At 45.0% G+C, this 27,372-nt stretch overlaps 4 protein-coding genes across 5 annotated transcripts; 2 read left to right on the top strand and 2 right to left on the bottom strand.

Moving 5' to 3' along the window:
* The first annotated feature begins 259 nt into the window (after positions 1-259).
* On the top strand, positions 260-1,427 carry ATP5F1E (ATP synthase F1 subunit epsilon). The gene is made up of 3 exons (XM_077187227.1): positions 260-415; positions 556-682; positions 1,290-1,427. The coding sequence occupies exons 1-2, from the start codon at positions 384-386 to the stop codon at positions 677-679; spliced, it is 156 nt and encodes a 51-aa protein (XP_077043342.1). The 5' UTR covers positions 260-383; the 3' UTR covers positions 680-682; positions 1,290-1,427.
* Positions 1,428-2,095: 668 nt separating this feature from the next.
* On the bottom strand, positions 2,096-6,189 carry TUBB1 (tubulin beta 1 class VI). The gene is made up of 4 exons (XM_054644263.2): positions 6,046-6,189; positions 4,495-4,603; positions 4,223-4,333; positions 2,096-4,103 (listed from the first exon to the last, which is right to left on the bottom strand). The coding sequence occupies exons 1-4, from the start codon at positions 6,100-6,102 to the stop codon at positions 3,025-3,027; spliced, it is 1,356 nt and encodes a 451-aa protein (XP_054500238.1). The 5' UTR covers positions 6,103-6,189; the 3' UTR covers positions 2,096-3,024.
* A 3,388-nt stretch (positions 6,190-9,577) lies between these two features.
* Positions 9,578-14,640, top strand: CTSZ (cathepsin Z). Its single transcript, XM_054644517.2, has 6 exons — positions 9,578-9,887; positions 10,341-10,504; positions 12,075-12,254; positions 12,843-12,993; positions 13,180-13,342; positions 13,801-14,640. The coding sequence occupies exons 1-6, from the start codon at positions 9,751-9,753 to the stop codon at positions 13,912-13,914; spliced, it is 909 nt and encodes a 302-aa protein (XP_054500492.1). The 5' UTR covers positions 9,578-9,750; the 3' UTR covers positions 13,915-14,640.
* Positions 14,641-15,277: 637 nt separating this feature from the next.
* Positions 15,278-23,779, bottom strand: NELFCD (negative elongation factor complex member C/D). Of its 2 annotated transcripts, XM_054644504.2 has the most exons (15): positions 23,653-23,779; positions 23,112-23,227; positions 22,838-22,947; positions 21,951-22,060; positions 21,540-21,647; positions 20,825-20,977; positions 19,928-20,058; positions 19,346-19,511; positions 18,577-18,711; positions 18,063-18,202; positions 17,763-17,877; positions 17,366-17,461; positions 17,054-17,194; positions 16,593-16,722; positions 15,278-16,186 (listed from the first exon to the last, which is right to left on the bottom strand). In XM_054644504.2, exons 1-15 carry the CDS (start codon positions 23,716-23,718, stop codon positions 16,152-16,154), a joined length of 1,752 nt encoding a protein of 583 aa, XP_054500479.1. In that variant the 5' UTR covers positions 23,719-23,779; the 3' UTR covers positions 15,278-16,151. The 2 variants fall into 2 exon arrangements, with proteins under 2 accessions (XP_054500479.1, XP_054500478.1); XM_054644503.2 differs by lacking the exon at positions 15,278-16,186 and having other exon boundaries at positions 16,227-16,722.
* Between the last annotated feature and the right edge of the window lie 3,593 nt (positions 23,780-27,372).

Consider the following 27,372-nt stretch of genomic DNA (forward strand, 5'->3'; position numbering starts at 1 on the left):
CGACTGCCGTGGTTTTGACAGCCAGGCAGGCCCCGACCGGCCACCGGCGGAGGCGGGAGGCTCCAATGCCGGGAAGGGCACACACGGGAGCCGCCATGGCCCCGCCCACCGCCCTTCACGGCCCAGCCCGGAGCCGCCATGGCCCCGCCCACCGCCCCTCACAGCCGCGGGGCCGCCCGGGCCGAGGGGAAGGGGCGGGGCGAGCCCGTAGCGCGTCAGGCGGAAAGGGCGGGAACCGCGCCCCGGAACGGAGCTCTCTGATTGGTCGCTGGCAGAGGCGCGCGCCCGCGAACGGCGGCGCGCGTGGGCGGTTCCCGCCTGCTGATTGGCCGGCGGGCACGTCCCCTACGGCGCGCGCTGACCTTGCCCGCGGAGCCGCAGCCATGGTGGCGTATTGGCGACAGGCCGGGCTCAGGTACGGCCGCGGCGGCCGCCCCGCCGTGAGGGAGCGCCTGGCGGGGTCACGGCGGTGCCGGGGGAACGCGGGGTTGGGGCGGGGGAGGCGGCTTTGGGGCCGGGCCCGGGTCTCACCGCCCTCTTTCCCCCCGGCCGCAGCTACATCCGCTACTCGCAGATCTGCGCCCAGGCCGTGCGGGCCGCCATGAAGCCGCAGTACAAAGCGGAGGCGGAGAGGGCAGCGGTGGCCACGGTGAAAACGGTGAAACCCAAAAAGGAATGAAGTGTAAGTGGGTGGGGTGGGGTGGGCTGGGTGCGTGGCTGGAGCTCTGTAGGGCGAGAGTGGCGTTAGCGATAGTCTGTGACTGCTGAGTCCATTAATCCCCAGTATCTGGGGATAATCGGCTCCGTTTCCAGGCATGGGCGGGGAGGGATCGCGGCCGGTGCGGGGCGAATGCGCGCAGGTGTTTGTGAGCTGGTTACGGGTGGGATGGGAACAGCCTGGTCCCATCAGTGAGGTGAGATGGACCGGCTGTCAAACCCCGCATTGAACCTCTTGGGGGTTGGTCAGTCTTGGTATGAGCTTACACAGAACAGCTGCGGCTCTGTAGTGACACTCACAGGTTTCTCTGTGATTTTCACGTTTCATACTTGCTAAGCCAGCAGACAGCCTCTCTGAACTGCTCCTTCTCCTGATCAGCAAATTCCTTATGTGGGTTATCTGCTCTCTGTGAGACAGATGCTGCTTGTACCTTTATTTGTGCCATCCCATACATCACAAGCAGCTGAAATATTCCCTATTCTGGATAGAACAGCTTCTGTTCTGATCTGAGGTTACCTTTTGTTTAAAATGTACCTTGAATCGAGTTATTTGTACTTTTAATTTCTTGTAGGAGCTGATCTGTGGTGAATAGCAGCAAACTGCAAAGCTGTAGGCGAGCTCAAGACTGCAGTGTAATGTCATCACATGAACTGTAGAACTTGCCTGTGTATGTAAATTGATATGCTAATAAATGTAATTTCTGAATGTGTGGAAAGTGTAGTTCCTCTTGAAACAAAGTTTCTGTTCTGCAGAGACATTTACTTTTCAGTTCTGTTAAAATAAAAGGCTGCTTTTAGCACAGTCTGGACATTCAGTAGCAACACTGTTTATTTTTAAGCCAAATCTCTTTTTGGGTGTCATGCTGATATTTCAGGTACATAAATGAGTGAGAGATTTGATTCCTGTTTAAAACTTTTCTGCCTACTTCATTTAAATGATTACTTTGGAAAAAAGTCCTGGCTAAAAGCTGTATAAACAGAGAATGTAGCATATAGATAGAAAACTGGAAGCAGGATAATTGTGCCATGGATGTGCTGCTGGAGATCCAATCTCCAAGTCTGAGACACTGAGTAGTGAATCAGGAATTGGGAGAGCTGGTTGTCATGTAAGAGGTGGGGAAGGAGACACAGGAATCTGAATTGTTTATCCTGCATTTTCCTGCTGCTGTGTGTCCTCACAGCAGGGATGACACTGTCCCACTGCACAGGGGGATTTGCTTCAGGTTCCTTCACCAAGACTGAACTCAAACATGAGGCATTACTTTCTTCAGAGTACAACAAACCTTTTCATCTAAGAGTATAACTAATTTAATTCAAAGTTAGTTCTTGCAAGAATAAACTATGGGGGTTTGTCTATCAAATGTTTCAAGTATAAAACTTTTCATAGAATGGTATATTATCTTTATTTAAAATAATATTATAAATACATTAAGTAGGCAGCTGTGATGGCAAGAAAATTTTTTCACTGAAGGCAAAATAAGATTTTGTTTTAGTGACTGCCATAGAATTTATATTAACAAACTACAAACCATTCCATGTCATTTTTGTTGTACTGAATGTTTGGGAAAAAAATTTACAGTAGTTAGTACCTAGGAAAAAAAATACCACACCAAAAGTTTTACACAATGTCACAACTTAGTGTGCTAATATAACTCAACCTGTAGTTAGAAATAGAAACAAACCACACCATGATAATGAATACAAGCTCTGCAATAATATAAGCCAGCAATGTGATAAAACAATTAGAATACTTATCAAATAAGAATGTGCATATTCAGTCATTTGCCCCCTGTTGTTTCTGCAGATCTACATCAGTCTGTGGAGCAATAAAAGAGTCACTGCCTTTGGAGGCCTCAGAGATGTGCACATGATCCTTAAACAGTAACAAGTTCCCAGTCAGCAGGGACTGTGTTTACCTGAGAATAAATAAATGTGATGAGCTGACAGCACATTTTGCTATTGCTTAAGATCCTGATCTATATACACAGGCCCAGTGGCTGTATAGTACATTCAGTATCTGGTGATTGTGTTCTAAAAGTGAATCCATTTACAGGAAAGGCTGGTGTGAGATAACATGTCCTCATAGTGGATTGGTCTGGGGAGAGATTCCATCCCAACAGTTGTTCAAGACAGTAAAGCAGAGCTGCCATGAATTTCAAAAGCACTGTGTTGTAATATCAGATACACTTGGCCAGATGCACAGAAGAAGTTCTGAAGAAATGTGTTATTTTGGGTATGCAGATGATGGCTATTGCTTTGTCTTTAGTGAATGTGAACAGGCTCATTTGGAGAATGTTTTGATTCTTTTTACTCTGCTTCCTTTTCTGGCTTGGCTTCTGCTTCCACTTCTACCTCTTCAAACTCCTCCACATCTGCAGTGGCATCCTGGTACTGTTGGTACTCAGACACAAGGTCATTGGTGTTACCTTCTGCTTCAGAAAATTCCATCTCATCCATGCCTTCCCCTGTGTACCAGTGGAGAAAGGCTTTCCTCCTGAACATGGCCGAGAACTGCTCGGACACCCTGATGAAGAGCTCCTGGATGGCCGTGTTATTGCCAATAAACGTGGCTGCCATCTTCAGCCCTCGCGGCGGGATGTCACACACGGCCACTTTCACATTGTTAGGGATCCACTCCACAAAGTAGGAGCTGTTCTTGGTCTGGACAGACAGCAGCTGCTCGTCCACTTCCTTGGTGGACATTCTGCCCCTGAAGATGCAGGCGACGGTGAGGTAGCGCCCGCGGCGGGGGTCGCAGGCGGCCATCATGTTCCGGGCGTCGAACATCTGCTGGGTGAGCTCTGGCACCGTCAGGGCCCGGTACTGCTGGCTGCCCCGAGCTGTCAGCGGGGCAAAGCCGGGCATGAAGAAGTGCAGGCGAGGAAAGGGCACCATGTTCACCGCCAGCTTCCGTAGATCCGCGTTCAGCTGGCCGGGGAAACGCAGCGAGGTGGTGACGCCGCTCATGGTGAGGGACACCAAGTGGTTGAGGTCCCCATAGGTGGGATTGGTGAGCTTTAGTGTCCTGAAGCATATATCATACAGAGCCTCGTTGTCAATGCAGAAGGTCTCATCCGTGTTCTCTATCAGCTGGTGGATGGAGAGGATGGCGTTGTACGGCTCCACCACCGTGTCGGACACCTTGGGCGAGGGCACCACGCTGAAGGTGTTCATGATCCTGTCGGGATATTCCTCTCTGATCTTGTTGATGAGGAGTGTCCCCATGCCTGAGCCCGTTCCACCACCAAGGGAATGGATGAGCTGGAACCCCTGAAGGCAGTCACAGCTCTCACACTCGTTCCTGACCACATCCATGACATTTTCAATCAGTTCAGCACCTTCTGTGTAATGGCCCTTGGCCCAGTTGTTGCCAGCACCTGAATTACCTGTAAATAGAATTACAGAAAGAACAATCCCAAAGTTAGCAGGAGAATTTTTGAAGGACTTCCAGGGCCCTTTTGGGACACTGCCTGCAGTCAGTTTGCTGGCAGTGTGCTGTACATACCATGGATAAAGTTGTCAGGCCGAAAGAGGGGCCCGATTCTGCTGGACCGGACGCTGTCCATCGTCCCAGGCTCCAGGTCCACCAGGATGGAACGGGGCACGTATTTATGGGCTGGAACAAACAAAATTAATGCAAATAATCACTGCTAGTGGTCAAAGAAACAGGTTTACAATGCACTCTGGAAAGTCCAGTCCACCTAGGGTGATTTAGGCTTTTTGTGGGTTTTTTAATTACTTATTTTACCCTCCCTGTTGGCTCTGCTGAGCACTTACAATAAGCCTCATTGAAGTACACGTTAATTCGCTCCAGCTGCAGTGGTGAATCCCCACGGTAGTTCCCAGTGATGTCAATGCCATGTTCCTCACCAAGCACCTCCCAGAACTGCAAAAGGAAAGAGGTACAACACACTGAGAATGATTTATTGATTTTCAGCACATGTTCAGCACCAGCTCTGGGAGCTGTGCCTGAAGCAGGGGATGCTCTGCCATTTACGTACCACATCAGAACAGGGATCCTTCTCTACCCCTCCCAAATAAATTTGAGGGAAAAGTTTAGCAGACTATTTATGCTGCTTAGCTATGACCTGTGCACTAATAGGTGGAGGCCCTCAATTTGTTCTCTTTATAGTAAAAGGGAATTGATGTTAGTTTAAATAACAGTTACTACTTGGTATGAGCTTAACAAAAAGGTTGTGAGGGTGTGGATTAGGGAGAGTTGCTTTGAGTCCTGCCATGCACAAATGGGACCATGGCACAACAAAGCTGGCACAGGCAAATTTGTACGTGAGCAAGCCTTTCCTCAAACAGCTGCTGGTCCCAAATGTCCTATCTTGACACTCATATGGATGTGCTCTTGTGCTGGGCTCTTATCTGGGCAGCAGCCACAGCAGTGTTCAAGCAGACACACCCACCCACTGTAATGACCAGGCTATTCTAATATTAAAGCTCTCCTGGGTTAGCATCCAGTCCCATTTTGAGTGTACAAATACACCACTGTCAACAGGTGCATGTTCCATGCTTCATGTTCCATTAAAAGGAATCAAGGTTAGGCATGGGAGAAGGGAGGAAGAACACAGCAGAACAATCCCTCAACTATCCCATGTCTTAATAGACCTGCCAGCCCAAACTAGATAATTTTGGACAACTTCCTACTTATCAATTAAAGAAAAAAAAGAAAGTATGGACATCACACAGCATAGTAATTGAGGAGTAATTTTACTCCTAGCCCAGAAAGTCAGCAATAGTGACTACTCCCTATGTCACAGCATGCCAGTGTTTGAGCTACACAAAAATACTCCAAATGACACCTCTCTCTCTCAGGAGGCCAGTGACACTTTGTGTCGTTCTACACTCTAACATAGGTTATGCTGTTGATTAATATGATTCCATATGATCTTTAAGACCCCTTCCAACCCAAGCCATTGTATAATTCTGTGATATTTAAGAATAAAATGTGGCAGAACTGCGGCATGACTGAACTAAAGTACCAGCAACACAACTTCACAGCCCTGGAATTACTGGCTCTGTCACTTGCCCCAGTATCTTGCAGAGTATGTGAGTTCCCCTGGGAACAGTCCCAGCAGGAATGCTCTGGTGCACCTGTAATCCCTGGGCCAGTTATTGCAAATGAACATTAACCTTAAAGGAACAAATCCAGCTTTTGCCTTTCATACCAAAATACTCCTCACGTTCCCTGCTAACATGCCACGCTTCCCCCCACTGAGTTACAAGGTAATTGTTCCCCCAGAAGTCCCCATCCATTGATGATGTGTGACCTGCTACCTCTGATCTCCTGCTGATAATCAGTGTTAAAAGAGACCTTACCTTGGATCCAATTTGGTTCCCACACTGGCCAATCTGCAGGTGCACGATCTCACGCATTTTGTGTGCCTCAGACCTGCCGGTGGCTACGACCTCAGCCAGGCTCTGCAGCTGTGCAGGACGAGCCCTGTGCCTGCTGCTCTATCAGCTACACCCAGCACAGCCCGGCCCAGGGGCCCTTTTATACCCCAGGGAGTGTCACTGAGCCAGCCAGGGGAGTAGCCAGCCCCAGGCTCTGCACCAGGAGCCCGGGGCCCCTTCCCTGCCTGGGTGCAGGCAGAGCAGCACAGGTGCAGCACCTGTGCCTTGGAGAGCAGCACTGTCACATGCACCCCTTCCAGCATATATGTGCATATTCTGTTTGTGGTGCATTATGTTATATTAAACATAATATATACACAAATATATGTGCATATGTAGAGATTATAGCCCAAAGTGAGTGATCTTAATTTATTAAGCACATGTGCTTCTGCTACATAATTTAAATTTTAGCATCGTATGAGTCATAGAGGACAACACCCATAATAAAAATGGTAACAACTTGTGAGCAGGATTGCAAGGCAAACTCCAGTTCACTAACAAGCATAATTCCTGATGTTTGACTGTATGAAGGAGGGGAACAGGAGCAGGAACAAAAAATACTTTGTAACACATAAAAATAACACTGTACCCTCAGTGATGCATGGTCCTTTAATACTTCTAGGAACCCATCATATTTAGCCAAAACTTGAATTAACTTGTGACTAACGTGCACAGTTAACTCTCTTTCTCTCCCTTCAGGAAATGAAGGGAGAAGAAATACAGCATTTCTAATATTTCTTAATTTCTTATATCTCAGATGTGCTTCAGAACTTGCCAGGAAAATGCTAGAGGTGAAAACCCCATTTCACTGAAGTTCTCTGAAGTGAACTGTAACATTCACTGAGTGAAACATCTCCCTGTGCTGAAGGAAACGCTGTGAGGCAGAACCAAACACAGCACAGTCGTGTTTGGCTGCTGATAACCAGCACCAGTATCACTGAGCAGCAGAAACCCAGGGTAAAATGACTTGTGGAAGCCTAGAGCAGTTTCATGACATGTCAAATGACTGTCACTGCCTTGCAAGTGTTCCTTTTAAGGATGGGGAAAGGAACTAGAATTTAGAAAGCACCTTAAAACTATTCAGCATGAAATGGTGACAGAGGAAGGGCTTGACTCACTGAATGTAACTACTTGACCACTTTATGGCTTGCTAGAGATAAGGGATTTCTGAGCTTCCATATGGTTCCAGAAGAAAAATCAGCTTATTCCAGGCTTCCCCTCCACTTGAGGACTTCCACTTCTCCCACCAGCCAATGAAGGAACACACAAGTGCTTGAAACACAGAGCTCAGCATCAGAAGTGCATTTAAAAAAATAGAGAGCAAATATCCATCATCCTCTGCCATGCTATGAACATACTGCTTAGGGAGCAATAAAAGGAAGACTTCAAATGCAGATAAATTCATTTTGTTTCCTTAAAACACAATCATTTTATCATTTTCAAAAGGTAAGTATCCTCTAAGCCATTCAGTTTACCCACACAAAATGTTCTGTTCCATTGCCACATTGTCAATATTTTCCACAATAGCTTTGGATATTGTCTACAATTCCCTAAGAAAATTCTGAAAAGGTTATTTGGACATTTACTTAAAAAGCATTGTATTTTATTTATTTTATGTGCATCTCATTTTATTTATGCACATTTTGTACTTGTTTTCTCCAACCATCTCTAGCTAAGAGCAGTAATGCACATCTGAGTTGTGTATTCAACTGCTGCATTTTGAATAGACATTGATACAATGTCAATAACAAATACTAAATAAATACAATATAAAATATAAAAAATATATGAATTTATAAAAAATTAAATTCATATAAATGAAAAATACGCAATGTATTCACAACAGACACAACTTAGGAAGAGGCTGAAGGTGCTAATTCACTGTCCAAAAAATTTGACAAAATAATTTCAGCAATAAATAAATTCACTGAGCAAATCTCACAAGGAAAGGGGGAAAAGGGAAGCAAAAGAAATATGCAGTTACTCAATAGGGGTTTTTCCTCTTGCTGAAAATAGCTCCCTAGGATCATGTGCCTCCTCTGAAGGGCTTCCTTACAGAGCCTTAAACATTCTGGCACATGACACCAGGCAGCTGAGACGCTTTGTGGGCTTGGGCCTCTTTTCCCTCTCCTCCCCATCTGCATTTCTGTGAGCCTCAAGTCTGACTTTATCCAAGCCTGGCCTAGGAGGGGCTGTTCCTGTGGAGGTTCAGCTGCAGTCCCTGCTCAGCCCAGAGAAGCCCCAGGCCTGTTAACACCCGAGGGACTCCAGCACTGCCATGGCCCATGTGCAGCTGCAGATTAGCAGAGAGAGGCGCTGGGACAGAGGGGCTGAGCTGGATGGGCCGGCTCACAGGCACTGTGGCACTGGGGAGATTAGGAGCAGCCTGGCACTGGGCACAGCAAGGGCAGCTGTCCCACTGTGGCCATTATCAGGCTGCCACTGCTCCCAGATACCACAGCCCTGCTGATGGGCTTGAGCTGAGACCACAGAGACACAAGGCTTTTGTGGTTGCTGGGCTATTTGTTGTTGGTTTTGTTTCCTTGGTTGATTTTGGGGGTTTTTTAACACTACCCCCGATAAACATGCATGTGCAAGGAGGCATTCTGGGATAATCTTTTTTAATGGTTTGCTTGGGAGGAGCTGGCTTTTCAGAGTAGTAGAGAAGATTGTTGAGAGGAAAGCCTATTCAGTTTGAGATAAGCATGGCTACAGGGCATCAGATTATTTTACAGAGATCTATGAATGGCTACCAGACGAGCTGATGCAAGTCTTAACTAACCTGGGCTTGCTGAATCACCCTTAAGAATGATACCAAAACCACTGCATTCAACTCACAGGCTCCATTTGTGCTCTGCTCCTCCTTTTGGTGCGTTTGTTCTCTGTGCCTCAGTTTCTTTATTCATAGTGTGGAACTAATAAACCTCAGGTCCTCTACAAAAAGTGCTGAAAGCCAAGGAAGAGAAGCAAGGAGGGGAGAACTGTCTGTGGTTTACTAAACCGGTTTATCAAACATGAAAACTTCTAGCTAATGTATGCAAAAGAGACTGATAATCCATTCACACAGCCCCTAGAAGCTTCTGCAGGAAAATTAGAAAACTATTTTTACTATTGACTAAATCTTCTAGCAAATAATAAAGAACCTTCAGATATTCAAACCCTAAGGAGCAGCCTAGAAAATGGACACAGGCCTGTGCTCCTTTGCTAATTGTAGCATTAAAGGGCTTGAGAAACCCAGAACTTGGGACTAGGGAAAAAAACAAGAACCAAACAAAAAAATCCAGTCACAGTCGCTGGCCACAGTCTAGCACAATGCTGAGGTGTTAGGCCAAAGGTGAAGAAACCTGTGACAGGGCCTGTCCCAGATACAATCGCAACCCATGTGATCGAATTCTTGAGCTGGAAGCGTCCCTGGGGGCTGGGGCGGCGGGATCTGAGTTCGTTCCTCATCCCCAGGAGCTCCCTCGGACGCGCTGAGGCGGCGCCGAGGAGGGCGCGGGGCCGGCCCGCAGTCCCCGCCCGCCGCAGGTGAGCCCGGCCCGGCCCGGCCCGGCCCGGCCCTCCGCTCCTCCCCTCCGCTCCCGCCGCCCTCAAACCCCGTAGCCCGGCGGCCGCCGCTGTCCCAGCATGGCCCCGCCGCTCCAGCCCCTCATCGCGCTCCTGCTGCTCTGCGGCTGCCTCTGCCCGCCCGCCCGCGCCGGGCTCCACTTCAGGGAAGGGCAGCACTGCTACCGCCCGGCCCCACGCAAGGCGCCCGGCCTCAGGTGCGCTTCGCTCCCGTGTGCCCTCCCGGCCCCTCACGGCTCGCACGGCCGAGAGCGGCGCTGGGGAGGGCTGGGCGGGCACAGCCGGGGCTCGAGGGTGCCCGGAGGGGTTCAGGGATTTCGGGGGTGCCCGGGGGGTTCGGGAATTTCGGGGATGCCCGGGGGATTTCGGGGGTGCCCGGGAGTGGTTCGGGGCTCCCAGGGCCGCTCCGGCCGTGCCGGGGTCCGGGGTGGGGGGGGGGGGGGCGGTCACGAGACGGCGGGGCCGGATCGGTCACGTGACCCCGGCGGACACTCGCGGGCTCGTTGTGAAACTCGGTGAAATCCGTGGGGGTTTTTTGCCTTTTATCCTTATTTATTTTTTATTTTGTTTTTTTTTTTTTTAAATAACACCCGCCCGTCCTGCTCCCGGGGGATGCCGGCGCTACCTCCTCGTCCCATCCCCCCCCGCAGGACCTACCCCCGCCCGCACGAGTACTTGGACGTGTCGGCGCTGCCGCAGAGCTGGGACTGGAGGAACGTGAATGGGGTGAATTACGCCAGCACCACTCGGAACCAGCACATCCCCCAGTACTGCGGCTCCTGCTGGGCCCACGGCAGCACCAGCGCCTTGGCAGGTACCCTCGGGCTCCCCGCTGCAGTCGGGAGTGTTTGGGAAGCAAAGGAAGTTTAGATTCAGGGTACTGACAGCTGGTATAAGGTGCTAAATCACTGCAGGGACTAACGCAGCAAAACCGAGGCTGATGTGTCTGTGAATACACCAGAACTGTGGGAATGCCCAAGCTGAAGGCAAGGAGGGTTGGTTTCAGTAGGAAAAGCAACCAGAGTGAGGCTGACTCCACCTCATCCAAAGGCAGCAAGGGGAGAGCACTGGTGTGTGGTTAAAAACCTTCTTTGCAGAAGGAATGTGGCCATAGCTCCTCCCAAACTGCTCTTTAGGTCCTGGGGTAAGGTTTCTGCCCTCCCCCCAGAGGTGTGGCAGGAGATGCAAAAGAGTTGTGAGGTCTCTTGGTACCTCCTTACAGCAGGGGCTCTCCAGCCATGCTGGCCATGAGGAAATGAAAGGAGATGCCTCTTGTGGGGTATTTGCTGCAGGAGCCCTGTCATTGCATGACCACCACAGCAGACACGAAATCTGATTTCAGCCTTTTTCTTAGTCAAGGGGAAGTAGTGGTTTGCTACAGATGGAGAAGTAGTGGCTCTAGAGAGAGTGCATGATTTGCATGCAACAGCTTCGTGCTGGAGAAGCAGCACTTGCACAGGGAGGCTGTAGGAAAATTACCTGTGAAGGGGAAACAGAGGAAACTGGGGAGAAGGGGGCAGATAATGCAGGTGTGAGCAGACAGCAGGAGTCATGCAGCATACAAGGATGTATGACACCTGCCAGGATGGAGTGAAGTACTGGGACAGTAAAATACAGCAGCTTGCAGGAAGATTAGGCTGGGATGATAGCTTCCTGTTCTGTCAAGTTTATTTGAATGTTGTTGGTACTAATAGGATTTAAAGTAACTACAGTGGCATCAGTTAAGACTGTTAATGCAGAAAAGCAGTTTATAAATACTCGTCAGGAAGCTTTTCCGCCAAGTAAGCTTCTTGTTTCTGACAAAAGAAGGCAGCAGGGTGGTGGTGCCTGTCTGAGATGGCAGGATAACAGTGAGGTGCTGGTGTAACAGCAAGGAGATAACTCTGAAAGCTTTCTCCTGCATTTAGACTGTCTCACAGAGCCAGCAGCCTGGGCTCCATGGGCTTATGTTTATGCATGGGCTTATACATAAATCTCTACTCCTCTGAAAGATGATGCTCAGAGCTGTTTTTAGATGTGAATTTGAAAACTCTTTGCTGTCAAAGTCAGGAAATAGATCTGGAAGTTTTCAGAAGCTGTGTCTTGAATTGAAAGAGGTCTAGGGCTCTTCAAGGCTTTAGACAGATCTTACTCATCTCCATGTTTTTGCTGAGTTTTTATTGGAAAAACCCCTCCTAATGGAAACCCACAATAATAGCTCAGCCTCTGGTTTGAATTAGGTCACGCTGTGTTCCTCACTGCAGACAGCAGAGCCTTTCCAACCACAAGTGCTGCTGTCTGCAACCAGTGGCAGGCTCAATGAAGAGGAGACAGTTTCAAAAGCAGTTGCAATGTGTAGCCACCCACGTATTCCAGCAGCAAACCCCAGTTCCTTATCCTTCCAGACCGAATCAACATCAAGAGGAAAGGTGCCTGGCCCTCTGCCTACCTGTCTGTGCAGAATGTCATCGACTGTGCCGACGCTGGCTCCTGTGAGGGCGGGGACCACTCGGGGGTCTGGAGGTACGCGCACGACCACGGCATCCCCGACGAGACCTGCAACAACTACCAAGCCAAGGACCAAAGTAGGATGGCTCTGCTTTGCTCTAGGATTTCTTCCCAGGTTTAGCAGATCTTGGTGTATTTAAAAAAAAAAAAAATGTTTTGGGTTTTCAGAGTACTGGTTCCTGCTGTTTGACTGACAGAACAGGTTTTCTTTACGGGCCTGTGTGTGTTTCCTGCTCCAGACAGACAGTGTAGCACTAAATCATGCTCAGGCAAGTTTGCACAGCTGAATTGTTTTAACTTAATCTCTTAAATCTGTGACACACAATCTCTAGTGTACTGAAATATTTACAAGTGTCACCTCAAGCTGAACAAAGAAGAAATTTAACCGTTGGTCATGTATGACTGCAATGGTTTCTCTGTGTCCTCAACAAAGTATTTATACCTGTGAAGTAAAGAACAGTAAGTGGTGATAAAAGGGACTTTAAATGTGGTTTCCAGAAAACAATTGAGTTCACCAAAGAGAATATGTATTAATAATTACTCTGAAGTTATTAATATCTGCCTCAATTATATTATAAAAGCTCAGTGTCCTAAAATCCCTTCACTTGAAGAAAAGCACCTTCCTGCAGATTACCTCCAGGAGTAATCTCACCTTTTTTTTCCAGAGTGTAAGAAGTTTAACCAGTGTGGAACTTGTGTCACTTTTGGAGAATGCCATGTGATCAAGAACTACACTCTCTGGAAAGTTGCTGACTATGGATCTGTCAGTGGAAGAGAAAAAATGATGGCAGAAATCTACACTAATGGACCAATTAGGTAAAAAAGAAAGATACATGAAACTCAATGTACATTTTCACTCTAGCACATGTCAGCAGCTCTGCTCTGACATGCAGACTTGAATTCTGAGATCAGAATTCAAAATACAAGAAAACCAGTTGGTTTTTAGGCAGGCCCCTGCCCTGATCCCCTTGTATGAAACCTCCTCTCTCTGTTTTCTTGCAGCTGTGGCATAATGGCTACAGAAAAGCTGGATGCCTACACAGGGGGGCTATACACAGAGTACAACCCCTCACCCACAGTGAATCACATCGTGTCTGTGGCTGGCTGGGGAGTGGAAAACGGGACAGAATATTGGATAGTCCGGAACTCCTGGGGTGAGCCCTGGGTAAGGACACATGGCAGCACACTTTGGGCTTGGGAGGGAGGGGTTTGTCACTGCAAAACTGCAGCCTGTGGATAGAAAACTGGAACTGGCTTTGAACTAGACTGCCAGTTTAAAAATGACACCCAGCCAATCTGAAGACAAGGATATTTGGAAGTTATTTGAGTAAAACTTTCAGCTCTATCCCAAATTCTGCCTTTCAAGGACGTGCAGCTCCTGTTATGGGCAGCTGGAAATTGCTATTGGTTGTAGGCAAAAATCCAATCATGTACCTGGACTGGATGAGTGGGATGTAAATTCACCCCAGCAGGTTGCCCCATGACTCCAGGGCTGCACTTCAGCTTGAGTGAATTCCTCCATTCACCTCAATCACTCATATTTGGCAGACAGAACAGACTCACCAACACACAACTTCTACAGCTGTGTTTCCTAATTTACAATGCAAATGAAATCCTTTACAGGGTGAAAGAGGGTGGCTGAGGATTGTGACCAGTGCCTACAAGGGTGGAAGAGGAGCAGACTACAATCTGGCTATTGAAGAGGACTGTGCATATGGAGATCCTATACTGCCTTGATTCTACATGGTACAGCTTTGTGTTTGGGTGCTTTGGGAGCTGCCCAGCACAACCTCCTCTTGTTTAAAGAATAATAGCCTAACACTCCTTCACAGTTCTGAAAAATTAGTCCAGATGCAACACACAATGCCTTCAAAAAATACAGAACTGCCCTAATTTTATTTACACCTTGAAGTAATTCACCCATGAAGGAGTTGTCTACCTTGGTGCACAGTATTAAAATCACACTGACTGACTCACAGGACCTGTACATGTAAATATCTATTTTTTTAAATATAAATCATGTAGATGTACTGGAAAAGTGTACTCAATATTTGGGTCTAGAGCTTTTAAATTCTGTGACAGTACTGACCAAATATGTTGCAATGATGCAAAAGCCATGATAATCTGGACATGATATAAATCAAAAATATTGAACCTTGTTTGCTTGACCTCCTGGTGAAACAGTGGTGTTGGAATTGTTCCATAACCAAGTGCTTTTATCCACCAAAAGTATAAAATGGGAATTACTTTAACCAAAAGACAGTCTAAACACTTCTTACTTAATTAGTCTTGTCTTTGCTCAAATTTCTTGCTTTAATATGTGACTGTGCCCTTTTTCTCCTAAAGATGCAAAACCTAAATTGCCATAACCCTGAACTCCTCACTAATATGACAAATCAGTGCCATATCAGATGTTACTGCCTGGCATTGCTAACTGATTTAATAAACAGACTTTTTCTCTTACATGACTGGGTCTTTATTATAAGAGCTTATTGATAGAGGTGTGTGGTTGTCTCCACCTGGATGGGGCTGCTGTCATGGGCCTGATGAACAATTTTATACAGCAAGGATGCTGGTTCAAACAAGTGGGTATGAACACAGCACTGATCACAGCATCACAAAGGGTTCAACAAGTTAAAAATCATCTACAGAGGAACTGTTTAGAGGAAGTGATACTAAGCAGAACACAGGAAAAGTAAAAATAAACCTTGTTTAAACTGCTGGTAAAGCTGCATGGACACAGAGCAAGCTGCTCTCAATTATCACCAAGAGCTTTTACAGGGCTCTATCCTAAATTTATTCTCTATAAGGTGAATAATTTCTGCTGTTAATTCAACAGTTTACTTAAATTACACAAACTAGGTCTCAGGCAAATTTTAAATTGTGAGGGTTAGCTGGAATAATAGTAAATCTTCTATTCTGGACTTAGAGTTTAAATGTCTTTTACGAAGTAGATTCTTCAGAAAACAGATGTACTTGGAGAAGCAAAATGTGCTTGTTTGTTCAACAAAATTACTGTTTGTTTAAAAGTGAGGGGTGTAAAGAGGAATCCAGCCCCAATGAGCAGAGAGAACGAGTCATAATGAAACTGAAAGACATCTCTGGAAAAGAGCAAACACCTTTATTTAAAGGTAAATTATATTGCTGGGTGTTTTCCCACAGTTTGGCATCAGCCAGGACAGAGTAGAGATCAGTATAAAAACAAAGCCACAACAAGCAGTAATGAAATTTGGGCACACGTTTCGTATTTTGGGACAGTAATGACATGGTAATGAAACTTACCAGTAACATCTGATGCATCTATTTAGCAAAAATAGATTCTGAAAGGTAACACACTCACAAAGAATTCCTCTCTTAATACAAAATAACCTTGGCTGTTGCAACTCCTCTTGTGTTACACAAAACAGGTTTTTTGTTTTCATGTAGCATATTTAGAATTCTAATATAAAGCAAAGGGGAGGAACAGACATTAGGGCTTTTGTGCTGCAGGCACAGAGCAAATCCACAAATTCCTATTTTTACAACTTACAACATCAAAGCCTGGAGCATTCAGGACCTATTCAGAGAACGATCTGCAAAGTGTTTTAGTAGGAATTACCTTACCCCTTCTTCATATTTTGTTTATTACACAAAGAATCAGTGACAAATTCTGCAAGTTCTTTCAACTAAATCTGTTTCTTGCTATCCATCCCCTTCAGAACACAGATTTATACTGATTTGTGTAACAGCAGAAAGACCTTTGGTATTGTTCCATTTTCCAAATGACATTGACAGTTCTCTGATATGAAACACAAACACTCCTCTGGTTAAGAATTTCAAGGTCACCATGCAAGTCAAGCAAGTGCCCTTCAGCCTTTTCCTCCTCATTTTAGGTTTATTGGGGTTTTTTTCCCCAGTTTTAGAACCTCACAGGTGGAGAGCATGGCAAAACAGTGATCATGAGTTCTGGCTGCATTCTTGATGTTTTCCACTGCTTAGTTCATCATAATAAAGTTAGATTTGCAATGAGCTTAAAAGGAGAGAAAAAAAAGACACTGTTCAGTGCATTACAATGATTCTGATTTATATATTTGCATATGGATTTCTGCATTATGTAAATAATTAGGCTTTTAGGGTCTGAACAGATGTTCCTGGTTTAGGGTGGAGTACCATATTACGACAGACAACTTTCCTTCCTTCCTTTCCTTGCTGCAGTGACAGTTCCCAAAAAGCAGTATTTATCTTCACTTTCCCCACTACTACCCACAGATTCTTGATCACAGGAAAATTGCTAAACACAGGCCCCTAAAAGGGAAGTTGTCTGTGAAAATAGCTGGCAGGCATTCCTATATTTAGCAATCTTCCTCCTAAACATTATTTGCAAGTTGTAACAGACACAAATGGAAGCAGGTATGGAAGGAATAAACGTGACTTACCTATGAACTCTGTGACAGGATCATGTTCACCTTCTGTTTTTATAGTGCCTGCAATACTTTCATTCTCCAAGATTGGAAGAAAAAGCTGTACGAAGTCTGAGGTATATGGAGGGGCAATCACATCAAGCACCTGAAAGAGCAGACAAAAACTGATGACTCTTGCACTTACAGGGGGAGGAGGGACAACATTTAATTAATATACCAGTCTTGGCAGCATACAGGTAGGTGGATGAGAACAAGAGGTCTCAAGTGCAAGTATTTAGTTATGAACTCTGAGGGTGCTCTATGAGTACCTTGTTATAGCCAGAAGTCAGGATCAGTAGGACCAAATCACATCCTGGTGAACACTGAGACATTGCTCAGACTCTGACCTGAACTTGAAGTATTTCTGAATATCCAAAACACATGGATCTGATTTAAACTTGATATCTAGACTTCAGTAAAGAGTTTTTGCTGCTGACCTCTGTCACAAAGTATCTGATGAGGGAGATGTCGGTGTCCAGCTTCTCCAGGCATTTGCGGATGTAGCTGACGACGGGCAGGACGTAGCCCCGGCTCAGCGAGTGAACCATCCTGTCCAGGAGAGTCTTCTTCAGCTCCAGCTGGTGGGGAAGGGAGGGAAGAGCCAACACTTCAGAACTTGCCCTCAGAGTGTGCAATTTTTATTCTTTCAATATCTGCTACATTTTAACCACTTCTACATTAACCCTGCTGTGAGAGGAAAAGGAGTGACAGATGTGAAGTAACAAAGACCTGAATCCTCTGAGTATCACCTGCTCCATCACATCCAGCTGAGAATGTTCTGTTTCAAAGAGCTTGACAAGAAGTTGCAGAACTTGGGGATGAAGCAGCTGATGGCATGTACTGATCTGCAAACAACACAGCAAAGTGAGATCCTCAGAACTGCAATTTAAAACACAGTGCACCAGACAAGTTTACACTGATGTTCAGGGCCAGACAGAAATTCCTTTAGAAAAGCATTCCATCATTTCTTTCTATAATGCCCAAGTTTTCCTGGCATAAATCATGCTGAGCTGACAAAACCAAACAATTTACTCTGAATAGATTCATCTCTGCATATTTACTGCCTTACTGCAAATGACAGGCATTCAGTGTTACACAAGAACCAGAACCGTTCCTGCTCTCAGCACAGTTTCCAGACACTCTCACCTCATCCAGCAGTGCCAGGTGAACTGGGGTGTGATCAGTCTGCAGCTGGAAGTACCGTGGCTCTGACACTGTCCAGTCCACCCACTTCAACACCCCCATAGCCACCACTGGGAACCTACAGAGAGAATCACCTTAGCACAGCAGCATGAAAAATAAATGGAAGTTTTATTAGCAACCCAAAGTAATCTGCCATCACTTTCCAGTGGCACAGAAAATCATGTTCTGCCACCCAAGGAGGACAAGTTCTGTGTGAAAGACAGGATTTATCAGTCATGGGAGACTCCCAGCCTCTCTGCTCACCTGATGCACTGATAGAGAGTGCTCAGTTCTGCAACCAGCTCTGATGCCCCTTTGTTCTCATTGCAACACAGATTGTGAACAGTCTCAATGGCTTTTGAGGTCGACTTGAGTTCATCCTTGTTGATGCTGACTCTCTTGTTCTGCAAAATTATTGCAAAGTTGGAATGCAAGAGCTGCAGATGTCTTTGGTTATTTAAGGAAAGGAGCTTGACCTGCAATAAGCCTAGGATTGCATCCTGTCTCAAAATGCAGACTCACATGCAAGTTTCAGAAGAATTAATTATGAGTGAGCTGAAGTACAAGGATGTTTTGCTTTATTTATTCTCAGTGCACTCAGACTTTTGTTTGATCATCAGGATCTACACTTTTTAATCACCTCAGTTGAAGGCAGAAGCATTTCATATTAAAATAATTAAACTAAGCTGAATGTATTATTTTAAACGACTTCACAACCATACATTTTCTTTGGCACAGACAGTTAAAAAAGAATATTATTCACAGAAGTGAACATTACCTTTTTCCACATCTCTACAACACTCGCTGCATATGCCAGTATGTGGATATATTTATGTTTGTGATCCTGGTTGATCTTAGCACCTGGTTTAAACAAGGACTGCATGAAGAGGTCCAGAAATGCAGGCACTCGAATCTGTGAAGAGAAAGAGCATTTTATCAGAGCCTGGGAATTATGAGAGGTGACTAAGAATGGAGTTTTTGCATTTGATATACCTTAAACAAGATAGATACATTTTCCTTTAAGAGTACATTAAACAGTTTTCTGAAGAGACACAGATTTTTGAAAGAAAAAAGGAAAAAAAAAAGGAATCAGTTACAAACTATATTTCTAAAGTATCAAAATCTTGCCTTTTCTTACCAAAACCCATGTTAGAACAATGCAGTGAGAAATGTGAAATGTATAATTTAGGCCTGTTTATAACAAACTACTAAAGTGGGCAGGGATTTTTTTTTCTGATTTTTTTTTGTTTGTTTAAAGAATTAATTCCTTGCAATCTTTATCTCCTGTGGAAAAGTTTTTTAATTTAGTTATATGTAAAACCACAACTTGGAATGATTAAAAAACCCCAACAGAAGTACCACAAAGCTGATGCAAACCAGAATGCAAGTAGCAGCTTCACGTTTAGACATTACTTACAATGACAGAGGGACAAGTGAGTGCTGATTTAATTTTTGTGTCCATACAACACTAAGCACAAGGCACCCCATTTCCGAGTGCTACTGTAACAGAAATAAGTTTCAGAGGTTACAAACAGGTGAATACTGACCAGTTCTACTGGAGGTGGGTCCATGCTTGTAAACATTTTGAAGAGGACAGTGATATCTGCTGGATTCAGAGCTCCTTTGGACAGCATTGCCCCCAGAGCCTGGCAAGCTCGGGGGTAGGAGGCTGCAGTACCCAGTGCTAAGGTGATCTGACTGGCATCGTGGCCTCTGCAGGCAGAGCAAACCACACAGTGATTATTTTTCTTGATTCAGACATTTCAGATGAAGTCTCACTGAGTCAACAGGGCATACTCTATGGGATGTAATGCCTTAGGGTAATTACAGAAATAGGCCTGTGTTTGCCTGGTTTGTTTCCAAAATGCTAACAGAAAAATAAAAATACATTCCTTAACAGACAGAAACATCAAATATTTGCTTTTCCAGTTTCAGGTCTCTGTGGTACAGGACACTGAACTCTTCTGCTGTCCCACAGTTTCAAGCCCTGCTACAAAAACTGCTCTGTTGCAGTTTGAGATCCCCCTTTTGCTGCTGAAAGGTGAGGAAGGAGAAGCAGAAGGCCAAAAGCCAGCAGGGTTCACGGGCTGGGGCGAGCTCCATTCCCTGCTCCCACAGGTGCCACTCACTTCTCGTGGGCGTAGCGCTGAACCTCCTGCGCAATGCGTCGGACGGCGGAGCCGCCCTGCTCCTCCTGCGCCAGGATGGACATCATGGACTGGGCAAAGAGGTAAGTGTGTTCCCCATGGCACACCATCTTCTGTGAAAGCACAGCACAAACCTCAGCAGACAGCAAGCAGACAGCCCAATGGCCTTCTGTGATTACATTGCCGGGAGAGCAAAGGGGGGAAAAAATAAACAGCAAAATTGCGAAGGAAAAAAACCAAAGCACAAACAAAGCCCAAACCCCAAAAGCCAAGAGGAAAATAGAGAAAAGCACTGACACCACACAAGAAGAAATTTCTGAATTGAGAACTTAATTTCTCAAATTCCAAAACTGAGAGGAAAATCCGTTCTACGTATGCTCAGAACTTTCTCTGCAGTATTTGAACACTAAGAGAAGTTCAAAGCCAGCTGAAAATCATTTTTTGAGTAGTTCTACATTTCTGAAATCAGAGTACAATAATTGTGCTGTTTCACAACACTGAAATGCTGGGTTGATTCAGATGGCAACTTTCACACTGATGTGGATGATAAGAGAATTATTTTCATTTGCCAGGGGACTGACAATACTGATCTTTAGATCTTGAAGTACATGTTAAAGACAACGGTTCTACCCCCACCTTTTTACAATCCATTTAATAAATATAAGAAGTGTCACATAAGTAAATCAAAAATTCTTGGTCACAGAATGACCAAAAAGTATAAATTTGTTTTAACTCAGATATACCTTCTCTTCAGAAGCTCTTGTAGGACATCAAGATTGGCTACAACCCACAGTGATCTGTACCTCCTAACTGGAAAGCAGAACACTTCTTTTTCCACATAAAAAGGAAAAAAAAAAACAACCCAAAAACCAAACTTACAGCAAATTCAGGGAGGTTTTTCTCAAGGTTTTCTTCTCCTCCATCTAAAATTGTTGCCAGAGATGTACGCAGGACTCTGGAAAATACTTCTAGTTGCTGACATGCTGTTGAAACACTGGTTATTTCCCCTTGATAGCCAGCATCAGATATAAGCTATAAAAATAAAAGCATCACAGAAATCTTGTGTTATTTACATTTCTATTTCTGTTATCCTAACAAATCTAGAAGAACACAGAGAATCTAAGTTTCATCTCTGCATACACTGACTGGAATTCACATTTATATTGTGGTCTACAGAAAAAGAAACCAATAAAGATGCAGCAAGAATAAATAAAGCACAATAATAAAACATGTAGCAGAGCACACCAAAATATAACATTCTTTTCTTGTCACAGAAACATAGAAAACTGACTGAGATGTTCCACTGCACCAGAAATCCAGAATTTTCAGACAGAGATCAAAGGAAAACAAACAAGAAAAAAAAAAAAAAAAAGAAGACCCCCACACCTCAACAAAAATTGAAAAAGCAGTACTTCAAACTGGGAAATTACATGTACTGCAACTTGTAGCACAAGTCCTCCCACCAAGGAGTACTTTTACTAATTGGTATTGGCAGGAATACATAAAAGAATCAAGCAAGACCACAACTAATATTTGATGCCAGAACAATTAGCCCTCTATGGATATTCTTACTGATTAGACTTAAGCATAGTACCTTCACAGTAAAATTAAGCATTAAACAATCAGGATGGGCTTCTGCCAATTTGTAAAAGAGGTCCCTCCACGTGGTATGTGCTATCATTTGCTCAAGCCAGGCTGGAGTCTGAAAAGAAGAAAAAAATTTAAGAATGTCTTGTTGTCAGGATCATAAAAAGCAAGGCTTTTACCTCTCAGCAGTCCTGTGAGTTGTTCTACAGAGCTTTATTACAAAGGAGGATGCATTCCAAATTTCCAAGCTCTCTAAACCTCTGAGGACTCCAGTCAGACAGAGCTGGTTTTCTGAAACCAGTTGCTCCTCAGCCAAAGAGCTTTGAAGATTCAATTTCCCTTCCCTTCACCATTCCATCAGATGAAGGTGTGGAGGAAGGATCCTCTGTAGGGACAGCACCAGGGATTGCATGCACACCTCTCCTTCCTCTGTGAAGATGGAATCTGCTTTCCGAGGGTCGAAGTGCTTGATCAGTAAACTCTTCAAGTGGTTCTCCACAGTCTCCTGAACTTGCATTGGCTCAACACCTGCATAGAAGGAACAAAACTCTTGGCAGATTTACTGCAGTCCAGTGGAACACAGCAGCAGCATCCCACATTTTCCAATGAGAACAGAAACTACTCCAAAATTTATCAGCACAGAGAAGACAAGAGGAGAGCCATCAGTTCTGCTACTGAGCCACACTGATACAGATTTACAGATTTTCCACCTTTTCCCTAAATACTGAACTGCTTGGGATTTCAGGTCAAAACCTTTTCTTTCTCTCCTCATCAGACACACAAATGCAGGAGTGTCTTAACCACAAGAGGGATTACCAGGGCTGGGGCACAAACCCACATTACTACACACTAAAGTTCATCCTTTTAAGTATTGTTTATCAGTAGCTTTGATAGTATTCTACAAAATAACACACATATAGAAATGAGTAGTTCTGCATTTCTGAAATCAGAGTATAATAGTTCTGGTAATGTAATAACGATTAAATAATTCCATTACAGGATAAAAACACTGCTTATGCTGCCTATGTAACAGCACCCTTGCCCTTTGAATGAAATTTAAAAGAAGCTATAATTTATGCAGCTGTTTCAACTATGAAACCTTTTATAACACAGTTTGTTGGCTTTTCCTCAACATATTGCATCATTATTCTCCAAGTGGAATACACCTATTATTATAAAGGATTTAGGCACATAAAGGATGACAACTTTATAACAATCCACTTCCTGTGTATGAACAAATTTGCCACAAATTCAGATATTTCTGACAGAATATAGACCCAAAATACTCTGTATCTTGTATCATACCTGTCTGAATGAGCCACTCTGCCAGTAAATTGACAGTCTGTGCCACTGCAGTGTAGTTTTCAGAGAGGAGCTGAATAACATTCTCTGGAGAGCCTCCTGCTTGGAAATATCTGATGAAAGGATTACCAAAGAACTATGTGAGTCATATTAAAACCAAAAATAAATAGAAGTCTAAATTTAAAGGGAAAACAACAGCACCATTTATACATTTGCACACATTTCCATACGAAGTGACACCTCGAACACACCATAACACACATCAGGTCACACTCACCTCTTTAACGTGTTAAATATAGACGGTTCCATTATATAATCAGGCGTTGAAAATTTCTTCAGGCACTCCTGCTGGACTTCGGCATCGTCTTCTCCCTCCCCATCCTCATCATCTTGCTGTTCACAAGCACAGTCAGGTCAGCCTCCCTGTCCCGTCTCCCCCCACTCCCATATTCAGGCTCTGTTTGCCCACAGCAGCACACACACCTGGGCTCAGCACCGCAAGCGACCTGCACCCCGACAGACGGCGATTATTAACGGGGAAGGCGCAAAAACCCGCACCGCCTTCTCTGTTTAACCCCGGGGCCCGGGCCCGGCCCCTGCCCCTGCCCCCACACCCGGCGCTATCGCCCCAGCCCGGAGAGCCCGCGGGGGAACGGGAGGGCCCGGGGGACGCTCCGGGACCCGCCCGGGGAACACTCCAGGATTGCCCCGGAGGATGCTCCGGACCCAGGGGAACGCTCGGAGTCTGTGCCCAGGGGTTGCTCCGGGACACGCCTGGGGCTGCGGTCATCCCTCGCCTCGCTCCCCCCGGCGCTCACCGCGCCCCCGTCCGCCTCGCTGCCCCACTCGGCCGCGCTGCCCTCGAAGTAATCGGCATCCTCCATGGCTCCGGCCCGGCCTCCCCGCCCGGCGGCCGGAACGGGCGGAGCGCCGCGGAATGGCGGCGGCGGGGGCGGGGCGGGAGCCGGCATGGCGGCGGCTGAGGGGGCCCTGAGGGCGGGCGGGCTCTGAGGGGAGGCGGGCAGCGGGCACACACTTCTGAGGGGGAAAGAACCAGTGGAAATATAAAACCAAACCAGGAAATGTAACATCAAACTGCCCTGCAAAGCCTCCCAGCGCAGCAGCAATCGCACGGGAATTGCAAGGGAAGAGGAAAGAAAGGGATGCCTTGCTCCGAGGGGTTGTTCTCCATGGGGTGTGTTCTCCATGGACATGGAATGTGTTCTCCAAGGGACGTGTTCTCCATGAGACGTGTTGTCCAAGGGATGTGTTGCCCCAAGGGATGTGTTCCTTTTCTGGCTGCGGCTGGACAAAGGCAGTTCCCTCCCATGGAAGCATGAGGGGGATGTTGAACAACAGCAAGTTGATAGGAATGATGTTAGGGTAGAATAGAGTATTTGACAAGTAGGAAAACAAACCCAAAAACCCCCAAACAAACAAAAAGGGGTAACTTTGGAGAATGAAAGTGGGCATCTCTGGGCGGAGGAGAGGTGCTGTGGGAGCCACGTCCCCTGTCCTCTGTAAGCAGGCAGGGCAGCCTGTGACACAGGATTTGCTCCCCATCCCCAAAACTGCATCCCAGAGCACTGGCTGTGCTCACCCTGGAACCTTTCTGGGGGTGCTGAGCAAAGATAATGGGTCAAGAGGGTCCCCAAGGAAGGGAGGGACAGGGAATGAGATGAACATTCCCATGTTCATGAGGGGACAAGCCTACAATGAAAACTGATCACATAAACAGGCCTCAGCACGGAGAGGCATTAGTGAGACCATGTCAGAAACAGTCCCTTTGTCCCTCTTCAGATCCACTCCTGTTCTTCAGTTGTATAAGAGTTTCACTGTAAAAAAAGGGGAGGGTGAGGCTGTGTTCTGGGATTTGGAGGCCAGCCAGGAGTTTTGCTGATTAATTATTTAAAAGGTCCTTTATTCTCATTCAGTTTCTAACTGAAAAATAGTCAAAAGAAATGACATTGTCTTCCATGCATTGCTAGGTAAGAAAGGCCAAAAAAAACCCTGTTCAGAAATAAGTTACAGGATCTCCAACAGACAAAATCCTTGCTCAAATGTGGTTGCTGTGCTAATCAAGGGATTTGCTGCATTTCAAAGCTCAATACAGAGAGTGTACCCCAGCACCTGAGCTGCAGCACAGCAGAGTTGTGCTGTCCTGTGCTGCCCTACAGTGGTGAAGCAGCTTTTCCTGGAACACTGCTACAACAGTCGGGAGAGAAACATTCGATGCTTTTTGCTCTGCCAGCAGAAAGAAAAAAGACTTTTTCAGCCACAGATTGAAGCAGAGCCACAAGGGACAGGTTTTCCACGTTTTCCACTGCAGGCAGGGGACGGTGAGGGCACCCTGGTGCCTGTGGTCGTTTTTTATGAGGGATGAACTGGGAGTGAAGTGACAAGCTGAGGCTGGGAGCCAATGGAAATATCCTTGAGAAAAAGATTTTGGCTCATCTCCATTTGGTTAGCAGGCAATTTCCATCCCATAGATGTGAGAAATAATATGAACTTGGAACAGACAGAGTGATTAACCAGTCGGAGCTTCCTAAGTACCAGATCTGAATTTAAACCATCCCATCCAAGAAAGAAAAGGTACTGAGAGTCTCGTAAGAAACATCTCTACACCTCCTGTATCAGCTATTAGGTGAAAGAAAAGTTCTCTGGAGGTGATTTCAGAGTAACCATTATCACACCTTAACAGAAGGTTCAGAAAAGTTCAGATTGGAGGAAAAGTGAGCCCAGAACTTAACATTCCAATGAAACTGAATGGGAAAACCACAAGTCTGAGACTTCATGAGGCTTTGGAGGAGATCCTGGTTCTTTACAGAAAGTTCAACTAAATACACTTTGCATGACAATTTTTATATGGGTAGGAGAATTTTCCTTCCCACAACCAAAATTTGCTGTACGTCTCCTGGGCAGGACATTGGGATCTGCAGCCCAGAGAATTTCATTGTGCCAGAGCTTATGGCCTGGAACACTCTTAGCCTCAGTAAAGCGTTTTCAGAGCAGGTAAAAGTTTTGTCTGGTGACAACAGTTGGACTTGTGGGACTTCAGTGGTAATTATGTTACAAAACTTCCTGCTTAATAGAGTAGAAAATGGGAACAGTCCCCAGCACCAACTGCCACTAAGAGACATAGTGGTATTAGACATTTATGATACAATTTCAGTGCCTGAATCTTAAAACTAGAAGTTTTCATCTTTATATATTTATATCTCTTTATTTCGATTGCAGTAACAGAAAAAGATTTTTTTTTTAATATATAAAGAATGAACAATACTCAAAGCATTTACTTTCAGCTTCCCTTGAGAAGGAAACTAGAGATCTGTAACAGCCAGACATTTGCTGAATAGCCCTTTGCAGAATTGCAGTATCCAAGCTTGCCTTGCTTCAGGTCAATAAACAAGAGGTAAAATCAGATTAAACCAAACAGTTTCAAGATATCACTTAAAATGTGATGAAATATTAAATGTACCAGAAATGGATTTTGCTAACTAAACCTCTACAATTTTGAATGGAAATAATGTTGGTTGTCTCTTGGGTTTAACTGCATTCCCCCATATGGATTTTTGTTTTACAAAGTATCAGTGAAATGTTCATGACTAAAAGCACTTAGATTTACCTGAATGTCCCTGAAAGGTTTTATTATGCAGCAACAAATTTTCCCCTAAATGCATATTTGACTACATTTTATGTGTAAAATATTCTTGGGTGACAATTTCTATCTAATGAGATTTCGATGAGGCAGAGAACAAATTTTGAGATAAATTTCGAGATAAATTGAGATAAATTTGGACCCAAAAAATATCCAGTGAAGGTCAGCCATGGTGTCTCTGCTGCATGATTTGAGGAAGCAGTAAAGGCATTCTGGAAAATGAAAGTGTGTGAAGAAGAGCCAGATGTACAGGAACATGGAAAATTGCATTACTTTTTCTTTTTGTACCTTTTTTTTTGTTAGTATTTAACAGAAAAAGAAACAAAGTATCAAATGCTCAAGTTTCAGTTCCAACTATCAAAATTTGCTTGATTTTTCACCAAATTATTAAACAACCATACTTCAGGATTTGCTGCCTAAAGGGCTGAATGTAACACAGCTGATGAAATCATCCAACTTCATTTGGTTCCTTCCTAAAATATAGAAGAAAAATCCCAAACAGAAGAGCCGACTTCCAACAAAACTGTTTGCCTTTTATTCATATGTTTTTTTAAAAATATCCACCCTGGCATTCTCTGTCATTCCCTCTGCTCCTCGCCCTCTACAAATTCTTTTAGCATAAATTTGTATTTTTGTAATCGTTAGCCCTTTACAAAGCAGCCAATACATTCAACTAGAGTTAAGGTAATAACTTTCCAATGGAGTAGGAAATTACAGCAGCATCATTAGGCTAATGAGTTTTGGCTAAAGAGTTCTTCCTTCTCAAGCAGAGCCTCAAGACGAAGCATTTCTCGTTGTACCTCAAGTACTGGTAACAGTTATTCCAGACATTGAACACACAACACTTCACCAGGTAACCAAGAATATTCCAAGACAAAAC

This window comes from Agelaius phoeniceus, chromosome 17 (assembly GCF_051311805.1).
Source record: "Agelaius phoeniceus isolate bAgePho1 chromosome 17, bAgePho1.hap1, whole genome shotgun sequence".
NCBI lineage: Eukaryota > Metazoa > Chordata > Aves > Passeriformes > Icteridae > Agelaius > Agelaius phoeniceus.